General features: G+C 37.4%; 1 protein-coding gene across 1 annotated transcript in view; it reads right to left on the bottom strand.

Annotated features, from left to right (window-relative positions):
• Nucleotides 1-23,157, bottom strand: part of LOC132668005 (amine sulfotransferase-like) — a 38,666-nt gene extending 15,509 nt beyond the window's left edge. The window contains exons 1-2 of the mRNA XM_078447244.2: nucleotides 23,013-23,157; nucleotides 1,640-1,848 (exon numbers count right to left, since the gene is read on the bottom strand). Coding sequence (XP_078303370.2) covers nucleotides 1,640-1,848; nucleotides 23,013-23,154 — 351 coding nt within the window. The 5' untranslated portion in view covers nucleotides 23,155-23,157. The remainder of the gene's footprint in view (nucleotides 1-1,639; nucleotides 1,849-23,012) is intronic.
• Nucleotides 23,158-25,567: the final 2,410 nt, after the last annotated feature.

The following is a 25,567-nucleotide window of genomic DNA, read 5'->3' as shown; positions in this document are numbered from 1 at the left end:
CTAACAATAACACCATCACCACTCTAACCACAAATGCTTACAAATATTGCCAATATTCTGGCAACGAAAATATCTCCCATTTGTGAAACAGTGGGATAGAGAAAGCTGATCCAAAAAGGGATTCAAACCATGAGTGGAGGGGCAGATATGTAATAAGAATAGAAAGTGTCTACACACTCCACCTTTCTTCTTAAGGAGGGAAGGCAGTGAGCGGAGGCTTTGGATATGGAGGGCATCTACTGGGAATGGTTTATTGGATAGCCTTTTCCGGGATAGGTGAGCAGAATGCTGTCGAGCTTTGAGAACAGAAAAAGCATCAAAGAGTCATTTTGGGAAGGGTGGAAGCAAAATAGTTTTTAAAAAGTAAAATGTGAGAATTGTGACCACAAATGTAAAGACAAGACACACTTTTTAAGTGTTTTGGTTTTTTCATATCACACTAGGACTTTCATGAACATAGGTCCTAATATACAACAACTTTGTTTCATCAGAGTTAGGTGTTGGCAGCTGATCATAACAGAGTTGAATGGAGGAAGAGATTTTGACAAATGGGATTTGAATGTGAAATATAGAGTCATTGGTGGGTTAGGAGAAATTAAAGATATGTCTGGACATGTCTTGTATGGACAAATGTTGAGTGAGAGGGAAGAAGTGGAGGGAGAGGGGAACTGGAGACCTGAAGGTGCCGACACACCCCTGCAAGGGACACCTGAAGGGAGTAGGAGGAAAAGGAGACAGCACTCAGATAACAAGGTGCTTAAAGTCAAGATTCATGTTAGGGCAATTACTGATGATCGTTTTTATAATTTATTCAATGTACATATGCATTGCGAACTCCATCTCTCTCAAGAATTTCCATTTTGGCCAGAAACACAGACAATAAATACACAGGTAAGTATGTATTCCATCAGACAGCAAATAGTGTCATTTAAAAAAGGCAGTTTATAACACATATGTTGTCTTAGAGGGTTACTGAAGTTGGTGGAAGAAAAAGTAGCTGGAGTTGAAGTCAACCCTGAGAGACCTGGCAGGGCTAGGGGTATGGGAGGAATACCTATTCATGGGAAATAATCCCATGAGTGACAGGAGAAGAGGTAGAAAGGAAGAAAATGAGCCAAGAGCTGAAATTATCAATAGATGGAGGTGACTGATCACTCAGTAGAGACAAATGATTTGCTCTGAACTTTCCTAGGACTTCCAATGAACTAGGTACATTTGAAGAGAAAGTGGGCAAAATAGTTTGGAAGTGTCTAAAGGAAGCAAGGAGGGCACACAGAGAAAAGAAAAAGGAATTGTTAGCAGTTTATATATACTTGGTAATACAGCTAATTAAAAAATTAAAGGATATATAATATATAATGTACATGATATTATAATACATTCTATACATTACATTAAATACACACAAATATACTCTTTTATCTTTTAATGGATGTATTACTTATATAATCAGAAAACAAAGGGTGCAAGATAAAAATCTCATACTGTAAGATAAGAACACAAATGGCTATTGAAACTTTAAGTATGTGAAATGCCACATTTGCCAACAGCTAGATGAGTGCAGTATCAGTGTAATGAAATGAAATGAAACAATAAAAAAAGAGCAGTTATTTTTCAGCAGCCATGGTCTATTTCCTACCTTTGCTTTTTTGTTCTTCGGCCCCCTTGGAACCAAGTAGTATGGGAGGTGGTTAGCGAAGAGACGAGGAGATGGTCTTTCAACAAAATCCATTTTTCGAAAGTTGTACTCGAAGAAGGGGACTCGATCAACTGTTTCCAGATTCCCAATGCCTTTGCGATGTTCTTCAAAATAAATCAAGCTTAATAACTGCTGAAACCAGCTGGTTCCTGTAAAAGAAATAATTTCATTTTCAATGATGCACAAATTTCTCTAAAATGCATAGATGTGCCATCAGGTTTTTATCAGAGCTTGGTATTATAATAAGTATACTGATAATTTCATCTGAACAGAATTTTCATATAAAAAAATGCAGAATAGATGAAAGAAAACAAATAATGCTTTTATTTTTCCTTTAAAGAAGATGCTCCATTTGAAACTCTGTGGGCATTTGTCCCACAAATTTATTTTTTGACTCTTCTGTGCTTTCTTCTGCTTCATGTATGGGACTTTTGAACTATCTTCTATGCCTGCCTCTAGATTTCCTTCCACAACCCCACTCCTAGTACATCAGGTAATAGAAGCAAAGAAATAGGAATTTTACTGAAGGAGTCACCTCCCATGTTTTTCGCCATCACCATGTTTCCTACTGTGTCCATGATGTCCACTTAAGTAAATAGTGTTCATTATAAATCCCTAAAGGAGGCCCTGTGACCTGTGACATGGAGACAGAAAGGAAAAGATGATGCCTCAATTTGGACCTTTCACTGTAAGTGGGATGTAAAAAATTCTTATGATGATTGTTTCTCTTAATTCCTATTAGAGTGGACGTTTGTCACAGAATAAGTGGGTGTCATCCCAAGGTGGGGCCTCTGGGATAGCTCTCCTGGGCCCACAGTAGAGGCAGGGCCTGCCTATACCAAGCCACAGCCTTCCACAATAGGTCACTGCATTCTACTGGAGCGGGGATAGACACTGAGGAACCCGATGGCCCCCTCCTCCAGACCAGTGTTGCTCATTGCCTGGATTAATTCTAGGACAATTCTTGTTATATAGATATATTCTTCCTTCCTTTTCTCCTTCTTATCTCTTCCCTCCACTAGGCTGGTTACTCTGGTTGTTGGTTTGTTCAAGCAGACATTTAATCCATTCTCTTGATACTTGTTCTACACCTCCTTCTTACTTTTCTTTCCCTTTCTCTGGAATAATCACCTGCATAATTTCTGTCTGGGTAACTTTATCTTCATTTCTTTTTCCTCACTGCTTCTATATTTTCCTTTCTCTCTCTCTCTCTGGATTAAGACTTTTAGTTTCTCTTCCTGGTCAATGTTTATTTTTTTCTTTTTTCCCATCCCAGTCATTTTTCTCCTTGTATGTGCTCTTCCATCAGCACCACCTATACCCTGTTCTTGTAGCTGGTGTTTCTGTTTTCTTGCTTTGGGATTGTTTTTGTTTATTTGTTTGTTTGTTTGTTTGATGTGTTTGTGTCTTTGTGTGTTTTTGTTTTCTGTTTGTTTGTTTGCTTTCCTTTCCAGGGCTACTTCAAGGAAAAATCAAAGCACATCTGGTGGAGGGTCGAAACATCACTGTGAGGAGGGAAATGAAATAACCAAAGTCACAATAACAGAGTGCAAGTAACACTCTCCAAAAAACACCTCCTGAAGGGCCAAGTCCTAGACAGTGTATGACCCCCCCTTTAATATAGCAGTGCTCACAGATGCTGAGCACATAACAAGATTTTCAAACTCATAAGGGACAGATAATTAGCCAAAATAATGAAATGGAGGAACTCTCCTCAAAAGAATTCCCAGGGAAAAGTGACAGCTAAAAAATTGACCAAAACAGATATAAACAATATAGCTGAACAAGAATTTAGAATAATAGTCATAAGATTAATCGCTGGGCTTGAAAAAAGCACAGAAGACAGCAGAGAATATATTGCTGCAGAGACCAAGAACTAAAAAATAGTCATGATAAATTTTAAAAAATGCTATAAATGAGGTACAAAATAAAACAGATGTGGCCACAGCACGGGTTGAAGAGGCAAAGGGGGGAACTGGTGAATTAGAAGATAAAATTATGGAAAAAAGAGGTAGCTGAGAAGAGAGATTTAAAAAATCCAGGATCACAAGAGGAGAATTACAGAAGTAAGTGATTCAGTCAAACGTAACAATACCTGTATCATTGGAATTCCAGAAGAAAAAAAGACAGAGAAAGGGGCTGAAGGTGTATTTGAACAAATCATAGCCGAGAACTTTCCCAATCTGGGGAAGGAAACAGACATTGAAATCAAGAGGCACAGAGAACTCCCTTTAGACATAGCTTGGGTTGACCTTCTGCATGACATATAGTGAAACTGGCAAAATACAAGGATAAAGAGAGAATTCTGAAAGCAACGAGGGATGAACGGGGCTTTAACATACAAAGATAGACACATAAGGGTAGTAGCAGACCTATCTACTGAAACTTGGCAGGCCAGAAAGGAATGGCAGGAAATCTTCAATGTGATAAACAGGAAAAATATGCAGCCAAGAATCCTTTATCCACCAAGCCTATCATTCAGAGTAGAAGGAGAGAAAAAGGTTTTCCCAAACAAACAAAAACTGAAGGAATTCATCACCACTAAACCAACCCTACAAGAGACCCTATGGGTCCTCTGTGAGTGAAATGTTGCAAAGACCACAAAGGACCAGAGATATCACTACAAGCATGAAACCTACAGATAACACAATGACTTTAAATCCGTATTTTTCAATAATAACACTGAATGTAAATGGAATAAATGCTCCAATCAAAAGACATAGGGTATCAGAATGGATTAAAAAAAAACAAGACCCATCTATTTGCTGTCTACAAGAGACCCATTTTAGACCTGAGGACACCAGATTGAAAGTGAGGGGATGGAGAACTATCTATCATGCTATTGGAAGTCAAAAGAAAGCTGGAATAACCATACTTATATCAGACAAACTAGACTTTAAATTAAAGTCTGTACCAAGAGATGAAGAAGGGCATTATATAATAACTACAAGGCCTATCCATGAGGAAGAGCTAATAATCATAACTGTCTATGCACCAAATTTGAAAACACCCAAATATATAAACCAATTACTCAGAAGCATAGTCAGTCTTATTGGTAAGAATGTGGTAATTGCAGGGGACTTTAATACTCCACTTACATGAATGGACAGATCATCTAGGCAGGAAATCAGTAAAGAAGCAATGGCCCTGAATGATACACTGGGCCAGATGGACTTGACAGATATATACAGAGCTTTTCAGCCCAAAGCATCAAAATACACATTCTTCTTGAGTGCACATAGAACATCTTCCAAGATACATCACATACTGGGTCACAAAACAGCCCTCAATAAATATAAAAGAATTGGGATCATACCATGCACACTTTCAGATCACAGTGCTATGAAATTTGAAATCAACGACAGGAAAAAGTATGGAAAACCTCCAAAAGCATGGAGGTTAAAGAACATCCTACTAAAGAACGAATGGGTCAACCAGGCAATTAGAGAAGAAATTTAAAAATATATGGAAACAAATGAAAATGAAAACACAACAATCCAAACCCTTTGGGATGCAGCAAAGGCAGTCCTAAGAGGAAAATACATTGCAGCCCAGGCCTATCTCAAGAAACAAGAAAGACCCCAAATACAAAATCTAACAGCACACCTAAAGGAACTAGAAGCAGAAGAACAAAGACATCCCAAACCCAGCATACAAAGTCAAATAATAAAGATCAAAGCAGAAATAAACAATATAGAATTCAGAAAAAAAGTAGAACAGATCAATGAAACTAAGAGTTGGTTATTTGAAAACATAAACAAAATTGATAAATCTCTAGCCAGGGTTCTCAAAAAGAAAAGAGAGAGGACCCAAATAGATAAAACCACGAATGAAAATGGATTTATTATAACCAATCCCTCAGGAATACAAGCAATCATCAGAGAATACTATGAAAAATTATATGCCAACAAACTGGACAACATGGAAGAAATGGACAAATTCCTAATACCCACACACTTCCAAAACTCAAACGGGAAGAAATAGAAAATTTAAACAGAACCATAACTAGTGAAGAAATTGAATCACTTATCAAAAACCTCCCAAAAATTAAAAGTCCTGGACCAGGTGGCTTCCCTGGAGAATTCTACCAGACATTTAAATCAGAGTTAATACCTATCCTTTTCAAGCTGTTTCAAAAAATTGAAATGAAAGGAAAACTTCTAGATTCATGCTATGAAGCCAGCATTACTTTGATTCCCAAACCAGACAGAGACCCAACAAAAAAGGAGGATCACAGACCAATATCCCTGATCAACATGGATGCAAAAATTCTCAACAAGATACTAGCAAATTGAATTCAACAGCATATTAAAAGAATTATTCACTGTGATTGAGTGGGATTCATTCCTGGGCTGCAGGGCTGGTTCAGTAGTCACAAATCAATCAATGTGATACATCACATTAATAAAAGAAAAGATAAGAACCATATGATCCTCTCAATCGATGCAGAAAAAGCATTTGACAAAATATAGCATCCTTTCTTAATAAAAACCTCAAGAAATTCAGGATAAAAGAAACATACTTAAACATCATAAAAGCCATTTATGAAAAGCCCACAGCTAATATCATCCTCAATGGGGAAAAACTGAGAGCTTTCCGCCTGAGATCAGAAACATGACAGGCATGTCCATTCTCACCACTGCTGTTTAACATAGTGTTGGAAGTTCTAGCATCACCAATCAGACAACAAAGAGAAATAAAAGGCATCAAAATTGGCAAAGAAGAAGTCAAACATTCACTTTTTGCAGACAACATGATACTGTATATGGAAAACCTGACAGACTCCACAAGTTCTCCATCTGGTAGAACTGATACATGAATTCAGCAAAGTTGGAGGGTATAAAATCATTGTACAGAAATCAGTTGCATTTTTATACACCAATAATGAAGCAGCAGAAAGAGAAATACAGAAACTGATCTCATTTACATTGCACCACAAGCCATAAAATACCTAGGAATAAATCTAACCAAAGATGTAAAAGATTTATATGCTAAAAACTATAGAAAGCTTATGAAGGAAGTTGAAGAAGACACAAAGAAATGGAAAAACATTCTGTGCTCATGGATTGAAAGAATAAATATTGTTAAAATGTCAATATGACCCAAAACAATCTTCACATTCAATGCAATCCCAATAAAAATTGTACCAGCATTCTTCTCAAAGCTAGAACAAACAATCCTAAAATTTGTATAGAACCACAAAAGAACCCGAATAACCAAAGTAATATTGAAGAAGAAAACCAAAGTGGGAGGCATCACAATTCTAGACTTAGCCCCTACTACTAAGCTGCAATCATCAAGACAGTATGGTATAGGCACAAAAACAGACACATAGACCAATGGAGTAGAATAGAGACTCCAGAATTGAACCCACAAATGTATGGACAACTCATCTTTGACAAAGCAGGAAACAGCATCCAATGGAAAAAAAGACTCTTTAACAAATGGTGCTGGGAGAACTGGACAGCAACATGCAGAAAAATGAAACTAGACCACTTTCTTACACCATACACAAAAATAAACTCAGAATGGATGAAAGACCTAAATGTGATATAGGAAACCATCAAAACCCTAGAGGAGAAAGCAGGCAACAACCTCCTTAACCTCAGCCACAGAAATTTTTTACTTGACACATCTCCAAAGGCAAGGGAGTTAAAAGCAAAAATGAACTATTGGGACCTCATCAAGATAAAAGTCTTCTGCACTACAAAGGAAACAATCAACAAAACTAAAAGGCAACTGACAGAATGGGAAAAGATATTTGGAAATGACATATAGGATAAAGTGTTAGTATCCAAAATCTATAAAGAATTTAACAAAATCATCATTCAAAAAACAAATACTCCAGTGAAGAAATGGGCAGAAAACATGAATAGACAATTTTCCAAAGAAGTGGCCAACAGAGACATGAAACAAAGCTCAACATCACTCATCATAGGGAAATACAAATCAAAGCCACACTGAGATACCACCTCACACCGGCTAAAATGATCAAATTGAAGACTATAGATGCTGGCGAGGATGTGGAGAAATGGGAACCTTCTTGTACTGCTGGTAGGAATGCAAACTGGTGCAGCCACTCTGGAAAACAGTGTGGAGGTTCCTCAAAAAAGTAAAAATCAACTACTGTATGACCCAGAAATAGCACTACTAGGAATGTACCGAAGGGATACAGGAGTGCTGATGCATAGGGGCACATGTACCCCAATGTTTATAGAAGCACTTTCACCAATAGCCAAATTATGGAAAGAGCCTAAATGCTCATCAACTGATGAATGGATAATGAAGATGTGGTTTATGTATATACAACATGATACTACTTGGCAATGAGAAAGAATGAAATCTGGCCATTTGCAGCAACGTGGTTGGAACTGGAGGGTACTAGGCTAAGCGAAATAAGTCAGTCAGAGAAAGACAGATATCATATGTTTTCATTCATATGTCGATCTTGAGAAACATAACAGAAGACCATGGGAGAGGGGAATGGGGAAAAAAATTACAGAGAGGGAGGGAAGCAAGCCATAAGAGACTCTAAATACAGAGAAAAAAATGAGGGTTGATGGGGGATGGGGGATAGGGAAAAGTGGGTGATGGGCATTTAGGAGGGCACTTGCTGGGATGAGCCAACAACACTGGGTGTTGTATGGAAGACAATTTGACAATAAATTATATTTAAAAAAAATAATAATCCATGCTAATCAGCAGCACATGGTGAGCAAGATCACTCTTTGGCACACATGCTTTGCTGGCAGGGGCAGGTGGTATGCACCTCATTTGGTCCTCCCACTACCTTCATATTGGTGGTTGTAGTCCTCCAGTGTTGCCCAGGGAGGACCACGACCACATGTGCCTACGTATTACCACAGCTGGAGCTCAAACTCAATGAAAATCCACGGTTAGGAAGCTCTAAAAAGGTTGCTTACATACTTCCACCTTTCCCAGTTGACAGACACTGTGTCTTCAGGTGGTATCACAGCTTTGGGACGGGTACCAATCATGCCACATTTTTGCAGAGATTCAACAGTATGATGCAAAAATCTCTGCAGAGATTCAAAAGTTCAAATACCTGTGTTCAGCTTCTCTTTATCCACTCCCTCTTTCTTTCCTTCTTTCTCTTTCTTTCTTTCTTTCTTTCTTTCTTTCTTTCTTTCTTTCTTTCTTTCTCTGTCTCATTCTCTCTCTCCCCACCCCCCCCCCCAAAAATAAATCAACGTTAATAAAATAAATTTAAAAATGCCAAGACAGGAGAATTCATCCTAAAAGATAGAACAAGAAAAGTTAATGGCCACTGATCTCACTGAGACAGATATAATATTCATGTTCCAGAATTTAAAGCAATAATTACAATGATACCAGCTGGGCATGAGAAAAACATAGAAGACAGCAGGGAATTCCTTACCACAGAGATTAAAGACCTAAAAACTTGTCAAGCAAAAATGAAAAATGCATAACCAAGATTTGAAACGAACTGATTGTAATGACTATAAGGATGGAAGAAGCAGAGGAATGAATAAGTGATAGAGAACATAAAATTATGGAAAATCCTGAAGCTGAAAAGAAGAGGGAAAGAAAAATATTAGATCATGAATGTAGACTTAGGGAATTCAGTAACTCCATAAATTATAATAATATTCATATCATAGCAGCCTCAGAGGAAGAAGAGAAGGAAAGGGGAACAAAAGGTTTATTTGAGGAAATTATAGCTGAAAACTTCCTTAACCTGGGGAAGGAAAGAGATATCCAAATCTAGGAAGCACAGAGAACTTCCATAAAAATCAGAAAAAGCAAGCCAAAACCAAGACATATCATAGTTGGGGTGCCTGGGTGGCTCAGTTGGTTAAGCATCCAACTCCTTTATTTCAGTTCAAGTGATGACCTCACAGTTTGTGAGATCAAACCCGCATGGGACTCTGCACTGACAGCCCAGAGCCTGCTTGGGTTTCTCTCTCCCTCTCTCTCTCTGCCCCTCCCCAGAGCTTGTGCTCGCTCTCTCTCTCTATCTCTATCTTTCTCTCTCAAAGGAAATAAATATTTAAAAAAATTAAAAACAAATATCATAGTCAAACTTGGAAAATATAAAGAAAAATCCTAAAAGCAGCAAGACAAAAGAATTCCTTATCTTACAAGAGAAGACAAAGAAAATTAGTAGCACAGCTCTCCATAAAAACTTGGCACCCCAGAAGGGAATGGCATGATATATTCAATGTGTTGAATGGAAAAAATATGCATCCACGAATACTCTATCCAGTATTCAGAACAAAAGGAGAGATAAAGAATTTCCCAAACAGAAAGTAAACGAGTTTCTGACCACTAAACCAGAGCTGCAAGATATATTAATGGGGGATTCTTTGAGTGGGAAAGAAAGACAAAAGGCAATAAATACTAGTAAGGACCAGAGAAAATTTTCAGATACAACAGTGTAGCATGTAGTAAAATGGCACTAAATTTATATCTATCAGTAATCACTCTGAATGTAAATTGACTAAATGCTCCAGTCAAAAGAAATAGGGTGTCACACTGAATTAAAAACAACAACAGCAAAAACAAACCCATCTTTATGCTGCCTATAAGAGACTCATTTTAGACCTAAAGAAACCTGCAGATTGAAAACCATCCATTATGCAAACAGAAGTTACAAGAAAGCCAGAGTAGCAATACTTATATCAGAAAAACAAAGACTGTAAGAAGAGATGAAGAAGGGCTCTATACCATAACAAAAGGGTCTATCCAACAAAAGATCTAACAATTATAAATATTTATGCCCCCAAGTTGGAAACTCCAAAATATATAAAACAATTAATAACAGACATATATAACACATTGATTATAATACAATAATACTAGAGGACTTTAATACCCCACTTAGATCAATGGACAGATCATCCAAGCAGAAAATCAACAAGGAAACAATAACTTTCAGTGACACACTGGAACATATGGACTTAAACAGATGCATTCAGAACATTTTATCAAAAAGCAGCAGAATCACATTCTTTTTGAGCACACATTGGACATTCTCCAATATAGATGACATACTAGGTCACAAATCAGACCTCAACAAGTACAAAAGGATTGAGATCATACCATTCATATTTTCAGACCACAATGCTATGAAACTTGAAGTCAACCATAAGAAAAAATTTTGAAAGACCACAAATACATGGAGGTCAAAGAACATCTTGCTAAAGAATCAATGGGCCAACCAGGAAATTAAGGACAAAAATTTGAGTAAGTTTATTCATTTATTTTGAGAGACAGAAGGCTCATGCATGTGTATGTGTGTGACCAAGTGGAGGAAGAGCAGAGAGAGAGGGAAAGAGAAAATCCCAAGCAGGCTCTGCACTGTCAGCACACAGCCTAATGCAGGGCTCGATCTCATGAACCATGAGAAAATGACCTAAGCTAAAATCAAGAGTTGGACGATTAACTGACTGAGCCACAAAGACACCCCAAAAAAGGAATTCTACAAATACATAGAAACAAATGAAAATGAAAGCATCATGGCCCCAAAACTTTGGGATGCAGCACAAGCAGACATATGATGTAAGTATATGCACAGGTCTACTTCAAGAAGCAAGAAAAATCTCACATATGCAGCCTAAGTTTATGCCTAAAGAATCTAGAAAAAGAACAACAAATAAAGCCTAAAGCAAGCAGAAGAAAGTAAATAATAAAGATTAGAGCAGAAATAAATTATATAGAAACAAACAAAGAAACAATAAAAAACAGTAGAACTGATATTAACACCTGATTCTTTGAAAGTTAATAAAATTGATAAACCCAGATAAGTCCAGCCAGACTTATCAGAAAGAAAAGACAAAGGAATCAAATAAATAAAATCAGGAATGAGAAAGATCACAACCAACACCTCAGAAATAAAAACAATTATAAGAGAATATTATGAAAAATCATATGCCAGCAAATTGGGCAATCTGGAAGAAATGGGTAAGTTCCTAGAAACTCACAAACTACCAAAACTGAATCAGAAATAGAAAACTTGAACATACTCATTACCAACAATGAAATTGAAACAGTAACCAAAAATCTCCCAACAAACAAAAGTCCAGGGTCAGATGGCTTCACAGGGGGATTTCTACCAAACATTTATAGAAGAGTTAATACTTGTTCTTCTTTCTTTTTTTTTAATATATGAAATTTACTGTCAAATTGGTTTCCATACAACACCCAGTGCTCATCCCAAAAGATGCCCTCTTCAATGCCCATCACCTACACTTTCCTCCCTCCCACCTCACCATAAACCCTCAGTTTGTTCTCAGTTTTTAAGAGTCTCTTATGCTTTGGCTCTCTCCCACTCTAACCTCATTTTTTTTCCTTCCCCTCCCCCATGGGTTTCTGTTAAGTTTCTCAGGATCCACATAAGAGTGAAAACATATGGTATCTGTCTTTCTCTGTATGGCTTATTTCACTTAGCATCACACTCTCCAGTTCCATCCACGTTGCTACAAAGGGCCATATTTCGTTCTTTCTCATTGCCATGTAGTACTCCATTGTGTATATAAACCACAATTTCTTTATCCATTCATCAGTTGATGGACATTTAGGCTTTTTCCACAATTTGGCTATTGTTGAGAATGCTGCTATAAACATTGGGGTACAAGTGCCCCTATACATCAGTACTCCTGTATCCCTTGGGTAAATTCCTAGCAGTGCTACTGCTGGGTCATAGGGTAGGTCTCTTTTTAATTTAATTTTTTGAGGAACCTCCACACTGTTTTCCAGAGGGGCTGCACCAGTTTTCATTCCCACCAACAGTGCAAGAGGGTTCCTGTTTCTCCACATCCTCGCCAGCATCTATAGTCTCCTGATTTGTTCATTTTGGCCACTCTGACTGGCGTGAGGTGATATCTGAGTGTGGTTTTGATTTGTATTTCCCTGATGAGGAGTGACGTTGAGCATCTTTCATGTGCCTGTTGGCCATCTGGATGTCTTCTTTAGAGAAGTGTCAATTCATGTTTTCTGCCCATTTCTTCACTGGATTATTTGTTTTGTGGTGTGGAGCTTGGTGAGCTCTTTATAGATTTTGGATACTAGCCCTTTGTCCGATATGTCATTTGCAAATATCTTTTCCCATTCTGTCGGTTGCCTTTTAGTTTTGTTGGTTGTTTCCTTTACAGTGCAGAAGCTTTTTATCTTCATGAGGTCCCAATAGTTCATTTTTGCTTTTCATTCCCTTGCCTTTGGAGATGTGTCAAGTAAGAAATTGCTGTGGCTGAGGTCAGAGAGGTCTTTTCCTGCTTTCTCCTCTAGGGTTTTGATGGTTTCCTGTCTCACATTCAGGTCCTTTATCCATTTTGAGTTTATTTTTGTGAATGGTGTAAGAAAGTGGTCTAGTTTCATTCTTCTGCATGTTGCTGTCCAGTTCTCCCAGCACCATTTGTTAAAGAGACTGTCTTTTTTCCATTGGATATTCTTTCCTGCTTTGTCAAAGATGAGTTGGCCATACTTTTGTGGGTCTATTTTTGGGGTTTCTATTCTATTCCATTGGTCTATGTGTCTGTTTTTGTGCCAATACCATGCTCTCTTGATGATTACAGCTTTGTAGTAGAGGCTAAAGTCTGGGATTGTGATGCCTCGTGGTTTGGTCTTCTTCAAAATTACATTGGCTATTCTGGGCCTTTTGTGGTTCCATATGAATTTTAGGATTGCTTGTTCTAGTTTCGAGAAGAATGCTGGCGCAATTTTGATTGGGATTGCATTGAATGTGTAGATAGCTTTGGGTAGTATTGACATTTTGACAATATTTATTCTTCCAATCCATGAGCAGGGAATGTCTTTCCATTTCTTTATATCTTCTTCAATTACCTACATAAGCTTTCTATAGTTTTCAGCATACAGATCTTGTACATCTTTGGTTAGAGTTATTCCTAGGTATTTTATGCTTCTTGGTGCAATTGTGAATGGGATCAGTTTCTTTATTTGTCTTTCTGTTGCTTCATTGTTAGTGTATAAGAATGCAACTGATTTCTGTACATTGATTTTGTATCCTGCAACTTTGCTGAAATCATGTATCAGTTCTAGCAGACTTTTGGTGGAGTCTATCGGATTTTCCATGTATAATATCATGTCATCTGCAAAAAGCGAAAGCTTGACTTCATCTTTGCCAATTTGGATGCCTTTGATTTCCTTTTGTTGTCTGATTGCAGATACTAGAACTTCCAACACTATGTTAAACAACAGCGGTGAGAGTGGGCATCCCTGTCGTGTTCCTGATCTCAGGGAAAAAGCTCTCAGTTTTTCCCCGTTGAGGATGATGTTAGCTGTGGGCTTTTCATAAATGGCTTTTATGATCTTTAAGTATGTTCCTTCTATCCCGACTTTCTCAAGGGTTTTTATTTAGAAACGATGCTGAATTTTGTCAAATGTTTTTTCTGCATCGATTGACAGGATCATATGGTTCTTATCTTTTCTTATATTAATGTGATGTATCACGTTGATTGATTTGGGAATGTTGAACCAGCTCTGCATCCCAGGAATGAATCCCACTTGATCATGGTGAATAATTCTTTTTATACGCTGTTGAATTCGATTTGCTAGTATCTTATTGAGAATTTTTGCATCCATATTCATCAGGGATATTGGCCTGTAGTTCTCTTTTTTTACTGGGTCTCTGTCTGGTTTAGGAATCAAAGTAATACTGGCTTCATAGAATGAGTCTGGAAGTTTTCCTTCCCTTTCTATTTCTTGGAATAGCTTGAGAAGAATAGGTATTATCTCTGCTTTAAATGTCTGGTAGAACTCCCCTGGGAAGCCATCTGGTCCTGGACTCTTATTTGTTGGGAGAGTTTTGATAACTGATTCAATTTCTTCACTGGTTATGGGTCTGTTCAAGCTTTCTATTTCCTCCTGATTGAGTTTTGGAACAGTGTGGGTGTTTAGAAATTTGTCCATTTCTTCCAGGTTGTCCAATTTGTTGGCATATAATTTTTCATAGTATTCCCTGATAATTGTTTGTATCTCTGAGGGATTGGTTGTAATCATTCCATTTTCATTCATGATTTTATCTATTTGGGTCATCTCCCTTTTCTTTTTGAGAAGCCTGGCTAGAGGTTTGTCAATTTTGTTAATTTTTCAAAAAACCAACTCTTGGTTTCGTTGATCTGCTCTACAGTTTTTTTAGATTCTATATTGTTTATTTCTGCTCTGATCTTTATGATTTCTCTTCTTCTGCTGGGTTTAGGCTGCCTTTGCTGTTCTGCTTCTATTTCCTTTAGGTGTGCTGTTAGATTTTGTATTTGGGATTTTTCTTGTTTCTTGAGATAGGCCTGGATTGCGATGTATTTTCCTCTCAGGACTGCCTTCACTGCATCCCAAAGCATTTGGATTGTTGTATTTTCATTTTCATTTGTTTCCATATATTTTTTAATTTCTTCTCTAATTGCCTGGTTGACCCATTCATTCTTTAGTAGGGTGTTCTTTAACCTCCATGCTTTTGGAGGTTTTCCAGACTTTTTCCTGTGGGTGATTTCAAGCTTCATCGCATTCTGGTCCGAAAGTATGCATGGTATGATCTCAATTCTTGTATACTTATGAAAGGCTGTTTTGTGACCCAGTATGTGATCTATCTTGGAGAATGTTCCATGTGCACTCGAGAAGAAAGTATATTCTGTTGCTTTGGGATGCAGAGTTCTAAATATATCTGTCAAGTCCATCTGATCCAATGTACCAGTCAGGGCCCTTGTGTCTTTATTGACCATGTGTCTAGATGATCTATCCATTGTTGTAAGTGGGATATTAAAGTCCCCTGCAATGACCACATTCTTGTCAATAAGGTTGCTTACGTTTGTGAGTAATTGTTTTATATATTTGGGGGCTCCCGTATTCGGCACATAACCATTTATAATTGTTAGTTCTTCTTGATGGATAGACCCTGTAATTATTATATAATGCCCTTCTTTATCTCTTGTTATAGCCTTTAATTAAAGTCTAGTTTGTCTGATATAAGTATGGCTACTCCAGCTCTCTTTTGACTTCCAGTAGCATGATAAATAGTTCTCCATCCCCTCACTTTCAATATGAAAGTGTCCTCAGGCATAAAATGAGTCTCTTGTAGACAGCAAATAGATGGGTCTTGTTTTTTTATCCATTCTGATACCCTATGTCTTATGGTTGGCGCATTTAATCCATTTACATTCAGTGTTATTATAGAGAGATATGGGTTTAGAGTCATTGTGATGTCTGTATGTTTTATGCTTGTAGCGATGTCTCTGGTACTTTGTCTCACAGTATCCCCCTTAGGATCTCTTGTAGGGCTGGTTTAGTGGTGATGAATTCCTTCAGTTTTTATTTGTTTGGGAAGACCTTTATCTCTCCTTCTATTCTAAATGACAGATTTGCTGGATAGAGGATTCTCGGCTGCATATTTTTTTCTGTTCATCACATTGAAGATTTCCTGCCATTCCTTTCCGGCCTGCCAAGTTTCAGTAGAGAGATCTGTCACGAGTCTTATAGGTCTCCTTTTATATAGAGAGCACGTTTATCCCTAGCTGCTTTCCGAATTTTCTCTGTATCCTTGTATTTTGCCTGTTTCAGTATGATATGTCGTGCAGATCGATTCAAGTTATGTCTGAAGGGTGTTCTCTGTGCCTCTTGGATTTCAATGCCTTTTTCCTTCCCCAGTTCAGGGAAGTTCTCAGCTATTATTTCTTCAAGTGTACCTTCAGCACCTTTCCCTCTCTCTTCCTCCTCTGGAATACCAATTATGTGTATATTATTTCTCTTTAGTGCATCACTTAGTTCTCTAATTTTCCCCTCATACTCCTGGATTTTTTTATCTCTCTGTTTCTCAGCTTCTTCTTTTTCCATAATTTTATCTTCTAGTTCACCTATTCTCTCCTCTGCCTCTTCAATCTGAGCTGTGGTCATCTCTATTTTATTTTGCAGCTCATTAATAGCATTTTTTAGCTCCTCCTGGCTGTTCCTTAGTCCCTTGATCTCTGTAGCAAGAGATTCTCTGCTGTCTTCTATACTGTTTTCAAGCCCAGCGATTAATTTTATGACTATTATTCTAAATTCACTTTCTGTTATATTGTTTAAATCGTTTTTGATCAGTTCGTTAGCTGTCGTTATTTCCTGGAGATTCTTTTGAGGGGAATTCTTCCGTTTCGTCATTTTGGATAGTCCCTGGAGTGGTCAGAACTGCAGGGCACTTCCCCTGTGCTGTCTTGAATAACTTGCGTTGGTGGATGGGGCCGCAGTCAGACCTGATGTCTGCCCCCAGCCCACTGCTGGGTCTACAGTCAGACTGGTGTGCACCTTCTCTTCCCCTCTCCTAAGGGCGGAATTCACTGTGGGGTGGCATGGCTCATCTGGGCTACTTGCACACTGCCAGGCTTGTGGTGCTGGGGATCTGGCGTATTAGCTGGGGTAGATCGGCAAGGTGCACAGGGGCGGGAGGGGCAGGCTCAGCTCACTTATCCTTTGGAGATCCGCTTTGGGAGGGGCCCTGCAGCACTGGGAGTGAGTCAGACCTGCTGGAGGGATGGATCTGCAGAAGCACAGCACTGGGTGTTTGCGTGGTGCAAGCAAGTTTCATGAGGGGAACTGGTTCCCTTTGGGATTTTGGCTGGGGGTGGGCGAGGGAGATGGTGCTAGTGAGCGCCTTTGTTCCCCGCCAAGCTGCACTCTGTCGTCTGGGGCTCAACAACTCTCCCTCCATTGTCCTCCAGCCCTCCCGCTCTCCAAGCAGATCTGTTAACTTATAACCTTCCAGATGTTAAGTCCCGCTTGCTGTCCGAACACACTCCATCTGGCCCCTCCGCTTTTGCAAGCCAGACTTGGGGGCTCTGCTTTGCCCTTGGGCTGCCCCTCCGCCCTGGCTCCCTCCCGCCAGTCCGTGTAGCATGCACCACCTCTCCACTCTTCCTACCCTCTTCCATGGGCCTCTTGTCTACATTTGGCTCTGGAGAATCCATTCTGCTAGTCTCTGGTGATTTTCTGGGTTATTTAGGTAGGTGTGGGTGGAATCCAACTGATCCGCAGGACGCAGTGAGCCCAGCGTCCTCCTATGCCGCCATCTTCCCAGAAGCCTCTCCAAGCAGTCAATACTTGTTCTTATTAAACTGTCCCCCAAAATAAAAATGGATGGAAAACTTCCAAACTCATTCTATGAGGCCAGATTTACCTTGATTCCAAAACCAGACAGTTCTCACTTCAGCAGCACATGTACAAAACCAGATAAAGACCCCACTAAAAAAGAGAATTACAGGCCAATATCCCTAATGATCATGGTTGCAAAAATTCTCTACAAGATACTAGCAAATTGAAGCCAACAGTACATTAGAAGAACCACTCACCACAATCAAGTGGGATTTAACCAGGGCTGCAAAGGTGGTTCAATATTTGCAAATCAATCAATGTGATATATTACATTACTAAAAGAAATACAAGAATCATATGATCCCCACAATAGATCTAGAAAAAAGCATCTGATCAAGTATAACATCCTTCATGATAAAACCCCTCAACAAAGTAGGGATAGAGGGAACATAGCTCAACATTATAAAGGCATATATGAAAGACCCAAAGCTAATATAATCCTCAATGGTGAAAAACTGAGAGTTTTTCCTGTAAGGTCAGGAACAAGAAAGAGATCCACACTCACCATTGTTTTTTAACATAATACTAGAAGTCCTAGCCTCAGCAATGACAATAGAAAGAAATAAAATATATCTTATATGGCAAGGAAGAAGTCGAACTTTTATTATTTGCACATGACATGATTCTCTATAAGGAAAACTCAAAAGACTCCAGCAAACAACTGCTAGAGCTGATACATGAATTCTGCAAAGTCACAGGATATAAAATCCATGTACAGAAATCGATTGCATCTCTATATCCCAATAATGAAGCAGCAGAAAGAGAAACCAAGGATTTATCCCTTTACAATGGCACCAAGACCTATAAGATACCAAGAAATAAACCTAATCAAAGAGGTAAAGGATCTAAAAATATAGAACACTTATGAAAGAAATTGAAGATGATAGGAAGAAATATCTAAGCATTCTATGCTCATGGACTGGAAGAACATAATTGATGAAATGTCTATACTACCCAAAGCAATCTATACATAAATGCAATCCTTATCAAAATACCATGAGCAGTTTCCACAGAGGTACAACAAATGAACCAAAAATTTGAATGGAATGACAAAAGTCCCTGAATAGCTGAAGCAGTAATGAAAAAGAAAACAGAGTTGGAGGCATCATTATTCCAGTCTTCAAGTGGTATTACAAAGCTGTAGTGAGCACAAAAGTATCATATGGGCACAAAAACAGATACACATATCAATGGAATGGAATAGAAAACCCAGAAATGGACTCACAACTTTATTGTCAACTAATCTTCAACAAAGCAGGAAAGAATACCCACTGGGGAAGAAAAGACAGTCTCTTCAACAATTGGTATTCAGAAAACTGGAAATCAACAAACAGAAGAATGAAATTGGACCTCTTTCATACACCATACACAAAAATAAGCTTGAAATTGGGGCGCCTGGGTGGCGCAGTCGGTTAAGCGTCCGACTTCAGCCAGGTCACGATCTCGCGGTCTGTGAGTTCGAGCCCCGCGTCAGGCTCTGGGCTGATGGCTCGGAGCCTGGAGCCTGTTTCCGATTCTGTGTCTCCCTCTCTCTCTGACCCTCCCCCGTTCATGCTCTGTCTCTCTCTGTCCGAAAAATAAATAAAAAACGTTGAAAAAAAAAATTTTTTTTTAAAAAATAAGCTTGAAATGGACAAAAGACCTAAATCTGAGAACAAAAAAAAAAAAAAAAAAAAAAAGAAGAAAATCCTAGAGAAGAACACAATAAGCAATATCTTTGACACAGCTGCAGCAACTATTTACTAGATACGTCTCTGAGAGTCAAGGGAAACAAAATCAAAATTCAACTATTGGGACTTCATCAAGATAAAATTTCTGCACAGTGGAGGAAACAATCAACAAAACAATCAACAAAATAGGAGAAGATATGTGTAAATGACATAGGATAAAGGGTTAGTATCCAAAGTTTATAAAGAATTTTCCAAACTCAACACCCAAAAAACAAATAATCCAGTTAAGAAATCGGCAGAAGACATGAATAGACATTTTCCCAAAGAAGACATCTGGATGGCTAAGAAACACATGAAAAGATGCTCAACATCACTCACCATCAGGATAATAAAAATCAAAACCACAATGAAATATCACATCATACCTGTCAGAATGGCTAAAATGCACAACACAGGAAACACAGATGTTGGTGAGAATACAGAAAAATGAGAACTCTCTTATATCCTTGGTGGGAATACAAACTGGGGAAGCCACTCTGGAAAATAGTATGAAGTCTCCTCAGAAAGTTAAAAATAGCACTACTCTAAGTTCCAGCAATTGTACTACTAGCATACAAAAATACAGAATCGAAGGTGTACACACATCCCAATGCTTATAGCAGCATTACAAACAATAGCAAAATTACATAAAGAGTTCAAGTATCCATTAACCTCTGAATAAATAAAGAAGATGTGGTGTATGAATGTGTGTGTGTGTGTGTGTGTGTATATATATATATACACACACACATACATATATATATACATATATATGTGTGTGTGTATATATACCCTCTCCCCACACACACAATGGATTATTACTCAGCCATCAAAAAGAAGGAAATCTTGCCATTTGCAATGATGTGAATGGAGCTAGAGTGCATTATACTAAGCAAAATAAGTCAGTGAGAGAAAGAAACACAAATACCATATGATTTCACTCATATGGAAGCAAAACAGATGAATGTACGAGAAGGGAAAAAAGGGAATCAAATTATAAGAGAATCCTAACTATAGAGAACAAACAGGATTGATGGAGGGAGGTGGGTAGGGGATGGGTTCAATGGGTGATGTTACCAGGGAGGGCACTTGTGATGAGCACTAGTTGTTATGTCTAAGTGATGAATCACTAAATCCTGAAACTAATATTATACTATATGTTAACCAACTAGAATTTAAATAAAACTAGTTTTAGAAAAAATTGAAGCTAAAAAAATACACTAAAATACAAAGTTATCAAGTACTATTTATTCCAGGGATACAGGATGGTTCAACATCCACAAATCGGTGTGATGTGCCACATTAACAAAATGTGAAGCATCAAAACCTTATTGTCATTGCAATAAATGCAGAAAAAGCATTTGACAAAAGTGAACATCCATTCATGATATAAAGTCTCAACAAAACGGGTATGGAAGAAACATACCTCAGCTTACAAAGTGCCATTATGACAAGTTCACAGGATCATACCCAATGATAAACAACCAAAAGCTCTTCATCTAAGATCACAACCAGGATTAGAATGCCCATTCTCACTCATTTTATTGGAAATCATAGCAACAGAAATTAGGCTAGGAAAAGAAATAAAAGGGATCCAAGACAGAAAGGAAGAATAAAACTCTCTATTTGCAGATGATCATGATATTATATACAGGAAGACCTAAAGAGTCTACCAAAAACACTGTTAGAACTAATAAAAATTCAATTAAGTTGTTAAATTGCAGGATATGAAATAAGAATGCAAATATAAGTTGCATCTCTTTTCCTTTAAATTTGTTAAGTTTATTTTCATTTTTTTAAAGAGAGAGAGCGCATGCACATGTGTGAGTGGGGGAGGGGCAGAGAGAGAGGGAGAGAAAATCCCAAGCAGGCTCTGCACTTTCAGCACACAGCCCAGTGCAGGGCTGGAACCCACAAACGGTGAGATAATGACCTAGGCCAAAATCAAGAGTTGGATGCTGCCCAGGAGCCCTGTAAGTTTACTTTATATATACTAACAACAAACTATCAGAGAAATTAAGAAAATCTCACTTATGATAGCATCAAAAAGAAAAAAATATGTAGGAATAAATTTATCCAAGGAGGTAAAAGACTTGTACATTGAAAACTAGAAGACGCTACTAGAAGAAATGTTAGAAATCACAAATAAATGAAAAAATATTCCATGCTCATGGATAAGAAGAAACAACATTGTTAAATTGTCCATACTGCACAAAGCGATCTACAGATTCAGTGCAATCCCTATCAATGCTACAATGTCATTTGTCACAGAAATAGAACAAACAGTCCTAAAATTTGTTTGTAAGCATACAAGACCCCAAATAGCTAAAGCAATTTTGAGAAAATAGAACAAAGCCTGAGGCATCAGACTTCTTGGTTTCAAATAATATTACCAAGTTATACTAACCAAAACACTATGATACTGGTATTAAAGGAAAAAAAGACAGGTTGACCAATGGAACAAAATAGAGATTGCAGATGTTAACCAACATCTGTATGGTCAATTAATTTATGGCAAAGGAGATGAGAATATATTATGGGGATAGGATAGACTCTTCAATAAATGGTGCTGGGAAAACTGGAGAGCCACATGCAAAAGAATGAAACTGAACCACTCTCTTACACCATACACAAAAGTTAACTCAGAACAGTTTAAAGATATGAATGTAAGACCTGGAAGCATAAAACTCTTAGAAGAAAGCAGAGGTATAAGACATTGGTCTTAGCAATGGTTTTGTTATGGGAGTGGGGATATGACACCAAAAACAAATTCAACAAAAACAAAAGTAGGCAAGTGGGAGAATATCAAACTAACAAGCTTCTGTACAGCAAACTATCAACAAAATGGAAAGGCAACCTATTAAAAGGGGAAATATTTGTAAATCGTTTATCAAATAAAGGGTCAATATCCAAAATATATCAAGAACTCATACAAGAAAATAACAAAAATAACAAAAATCCATTTAAAACATTGGCAAAGAATTTGAATAGCTGTGAAAGTATATACACACATAAATAGGTATATATGCATATATACACACACATATATATTAGCCTGATATGAGTGCTATAACAAAATAAGACCCATATACTTTGGGATTATTACACACTATGGTAATTAGTATAAGTTAATTTTCCTTCTCATGCACTTGGCTATTAAATGCAGCTCAACTATATGTCTGAAGTAGCTGCCTAAATGGTACATATTCCTGAGTCCTTTCCCAGCCACTTCAGCAATTTAGTGTTTGATAGGGTGTCTTCAATCTATCTACTTCAATATTTTCTCCATTTTCTTGTACAAATAAAAAATAACTTACAGCTATGTTGTAAAAGATCTCAATTCATAGAATATTCAATTCAGTTCACACTATAATATCTAATGCATCAAGTGTTTATCTCTGTATATACTACTAGTAAAAAGACAGAATTCCAATATTATACAAGTATCATTTCATTTGTTTGATTAGCTATTAGAATACAGAACTCACCAGATTTGGGGTATGTAATAATGAAGACATCACTTTCTCTGATTACAAAATCATCTAAATTTTCTATAAATCCAATATCAAGTTCTTCACGACCAAAATGATATCCTTTAAATTTGAATAAAAATGAGTCTGCATCTTCCATATTTCAGTTACCTACAAAAAACAGACAAAACTATTTGGAAGAAATGCAGTAAAATTTTATGCAGTCTTCCTTTCCATATTTTCAGTTGGTGGCTATATATATACATGCTGAGAGAAGAAGCTTATCTCTTGTTTTCTTCACAAACACTGACAACTTACTGGCTCTGGAAGCTACTATCCTAGATTCCAGACCTGTAGAGTTTGGTCTGATGCCCAGGAGCCAGGTGTTTATGGGCTAGGTCTTAGTTTTATGTGTGTGTGCTCCATTTATGTAGGTACAGGGGAAATAGTGAAAAAATAATTATGTAATTGCAAAAAAAAATGCTCTTAATCAGAAATCATAGATAGATAATAGATGATAGATTAGATAGATAGATAGATAGATAGATAGATAGATAGATAGAATCACATATAGATAGATATCTCTAAAGCAGAAATCATATATACATTAGATAGATAGATAGATAGATAGATAGATAGATAGATAGATAGATGTAATCATAGAAAGATATTGGAAGAGACAGAGAGATTGAATATACAAAGTGGACTTGAATGGGCTTCAGAAACATTTGTCTCCCACTACTCCTTCAGCAGCTGAGTTTTTATCCCTCTGGAACTGTAGTACAATATTTTAGCTTCTAGCAGGCTTGTACAAGTTTTATTTATATACTTTCTGGGTGGGAGTTATGTATTCATAAGGTTTTTGGTAACTTTTAATTTGAACTTTGCTTTATTTCCTAACTTGCGACTTGCTTAGAGTAATTGGGGTGGAACAGGCATGAATTAATAGACATGAATATATTCCAGAATGCCTGAGAAATTGCATGTGAGCAATTAAATTGTCCATAATGACCAATGGACAATGGCACAAAGTAAGTATGGAAGAAAACATTCAAATTATGGGTCATATGCTGAAAGTGCAAACCAAACTTTGTAAGTCATCATTGATGGGTATACTTTGCCTTTCATTATTATCTGTAGGTAGCCTTATGAAAAAATCTATTTTGATACTATGAACTCTGAGGTTTTATTTGACTTGGGGGTTCTTCCAGATGACTCTGAAGTGTCCTTTATTTCCATTTCCACAAAATAGTTAGTCATAGGAAGAGTTGAAAAAATAAGACCTTCAGAATCACACAATTTTCAAAGCAATTCCAGGAAGCCTGGGCCAAGGCTCATTTTAAGAAACAGGGAAGTAAGTAACTTAAAAAAATATTTTTGCAGTCACACTATTACTAGAAAAACTAGGAATGACAGCCTCTCTTATCAAAGGAGTTTCATCACCTTCAACAAGTACAAAAAGATTGAGATACTACATGCATATTTTCAGACCACAATGCTATGAAACTTGAAATCAACCACAAGAAAAAATAAGGAAAGATAACAAATACTTGGAGACTAAAGGACATCCTACTAAAGAATGAATGGGTTAACCAAGAAATTAAAGAGGAAATTAAAAAGTATATGGAAACCAAAGTAAATGATAACACCACAACCCAAAACCTCTGGGATGCGGCAAAGGCAGTGTTAACAGGGAAGTATGTAGCATTCCAGCCTTCCTAAAAAGGAAGAAAGTTCTCAGATACAAAATCTAACATTACACCTTAAAGAACTGGAAAGAGAACAGCAAATAAAACTCCAAACCAGCAGAAGACAGGAAATAATAAAGATTAGAGCAGAAATCAATGCTATTGAAACCAAAACCAAAACAAAAACAAAAACAACAAAAGAAACAAAAAACAAACAAAAAACAAAAACATGAGAACAGATCAATGAAACCCGAAGCTGGTTCTTTGAAAGAATTAACAAAATTTATAAATCCCCTAGCCAGTTTGATCAAAAAGAAAAAGAAAAGGACCCAAATAAATAAAATCAAGAATGAAAGAGGAGGGATCACAATCAACACAGCAAAAATACAAATAAGAGAATATTATGAGCAATTATACGCCAATAAAATTGGCAATCTGAAAGAAATGGACAAATTACTAAAAACATACTAACTACCAAAACTGAAACAGGAAGACATAGAAAATTTGAAAAGACCCATAACCAGTAAAGAAATAGAATTAGTAATCAAAACTCCACAAAACACAAGAGTCCAGGGCCAGATGGCTTTCCAGGAGAATTCTACAAAGGAGATTCATGAAAGCTGCAAATTAGTTGTAAGCATCAATAAGAATTCACATCCAGGGAAGGAAGTGGGGGACCAGAGAGGGAAGGGTGGAGGAAGAGAGAGGAGGTAAGTTATTCTGTCACTAGAGTTATTTAAGGTGTCTCCTCTTTGCCATCCTGTGTTCAAAGAAACAACCTAATTTACACATCCATACCCAATGGGCTCTAATGTTAACTTCCATTATAAAGAAGCAGTGGCTCCCTAAGAGTAGTCAATTCCACGTCTTGGGATCAAAACAATA

The sequence above is a fragment of the Panthera onca genome, chromosome B2 (genome assembly GCF_046562875.1).
Source record: "Panthera onca isolate mPanOnc1 chromosome B2, mPanOnc1 haplotype 2, whole genome shotgun sequence".
Lineage (NCBI taxonomy): Eukaryota > Metazoa > Chordata > Mammalia > Carnivora > Felidae > Panthera > Panthera onca.
This window is presented reverse-complemented; position numbering and strand designations above follow the sequence as displayed.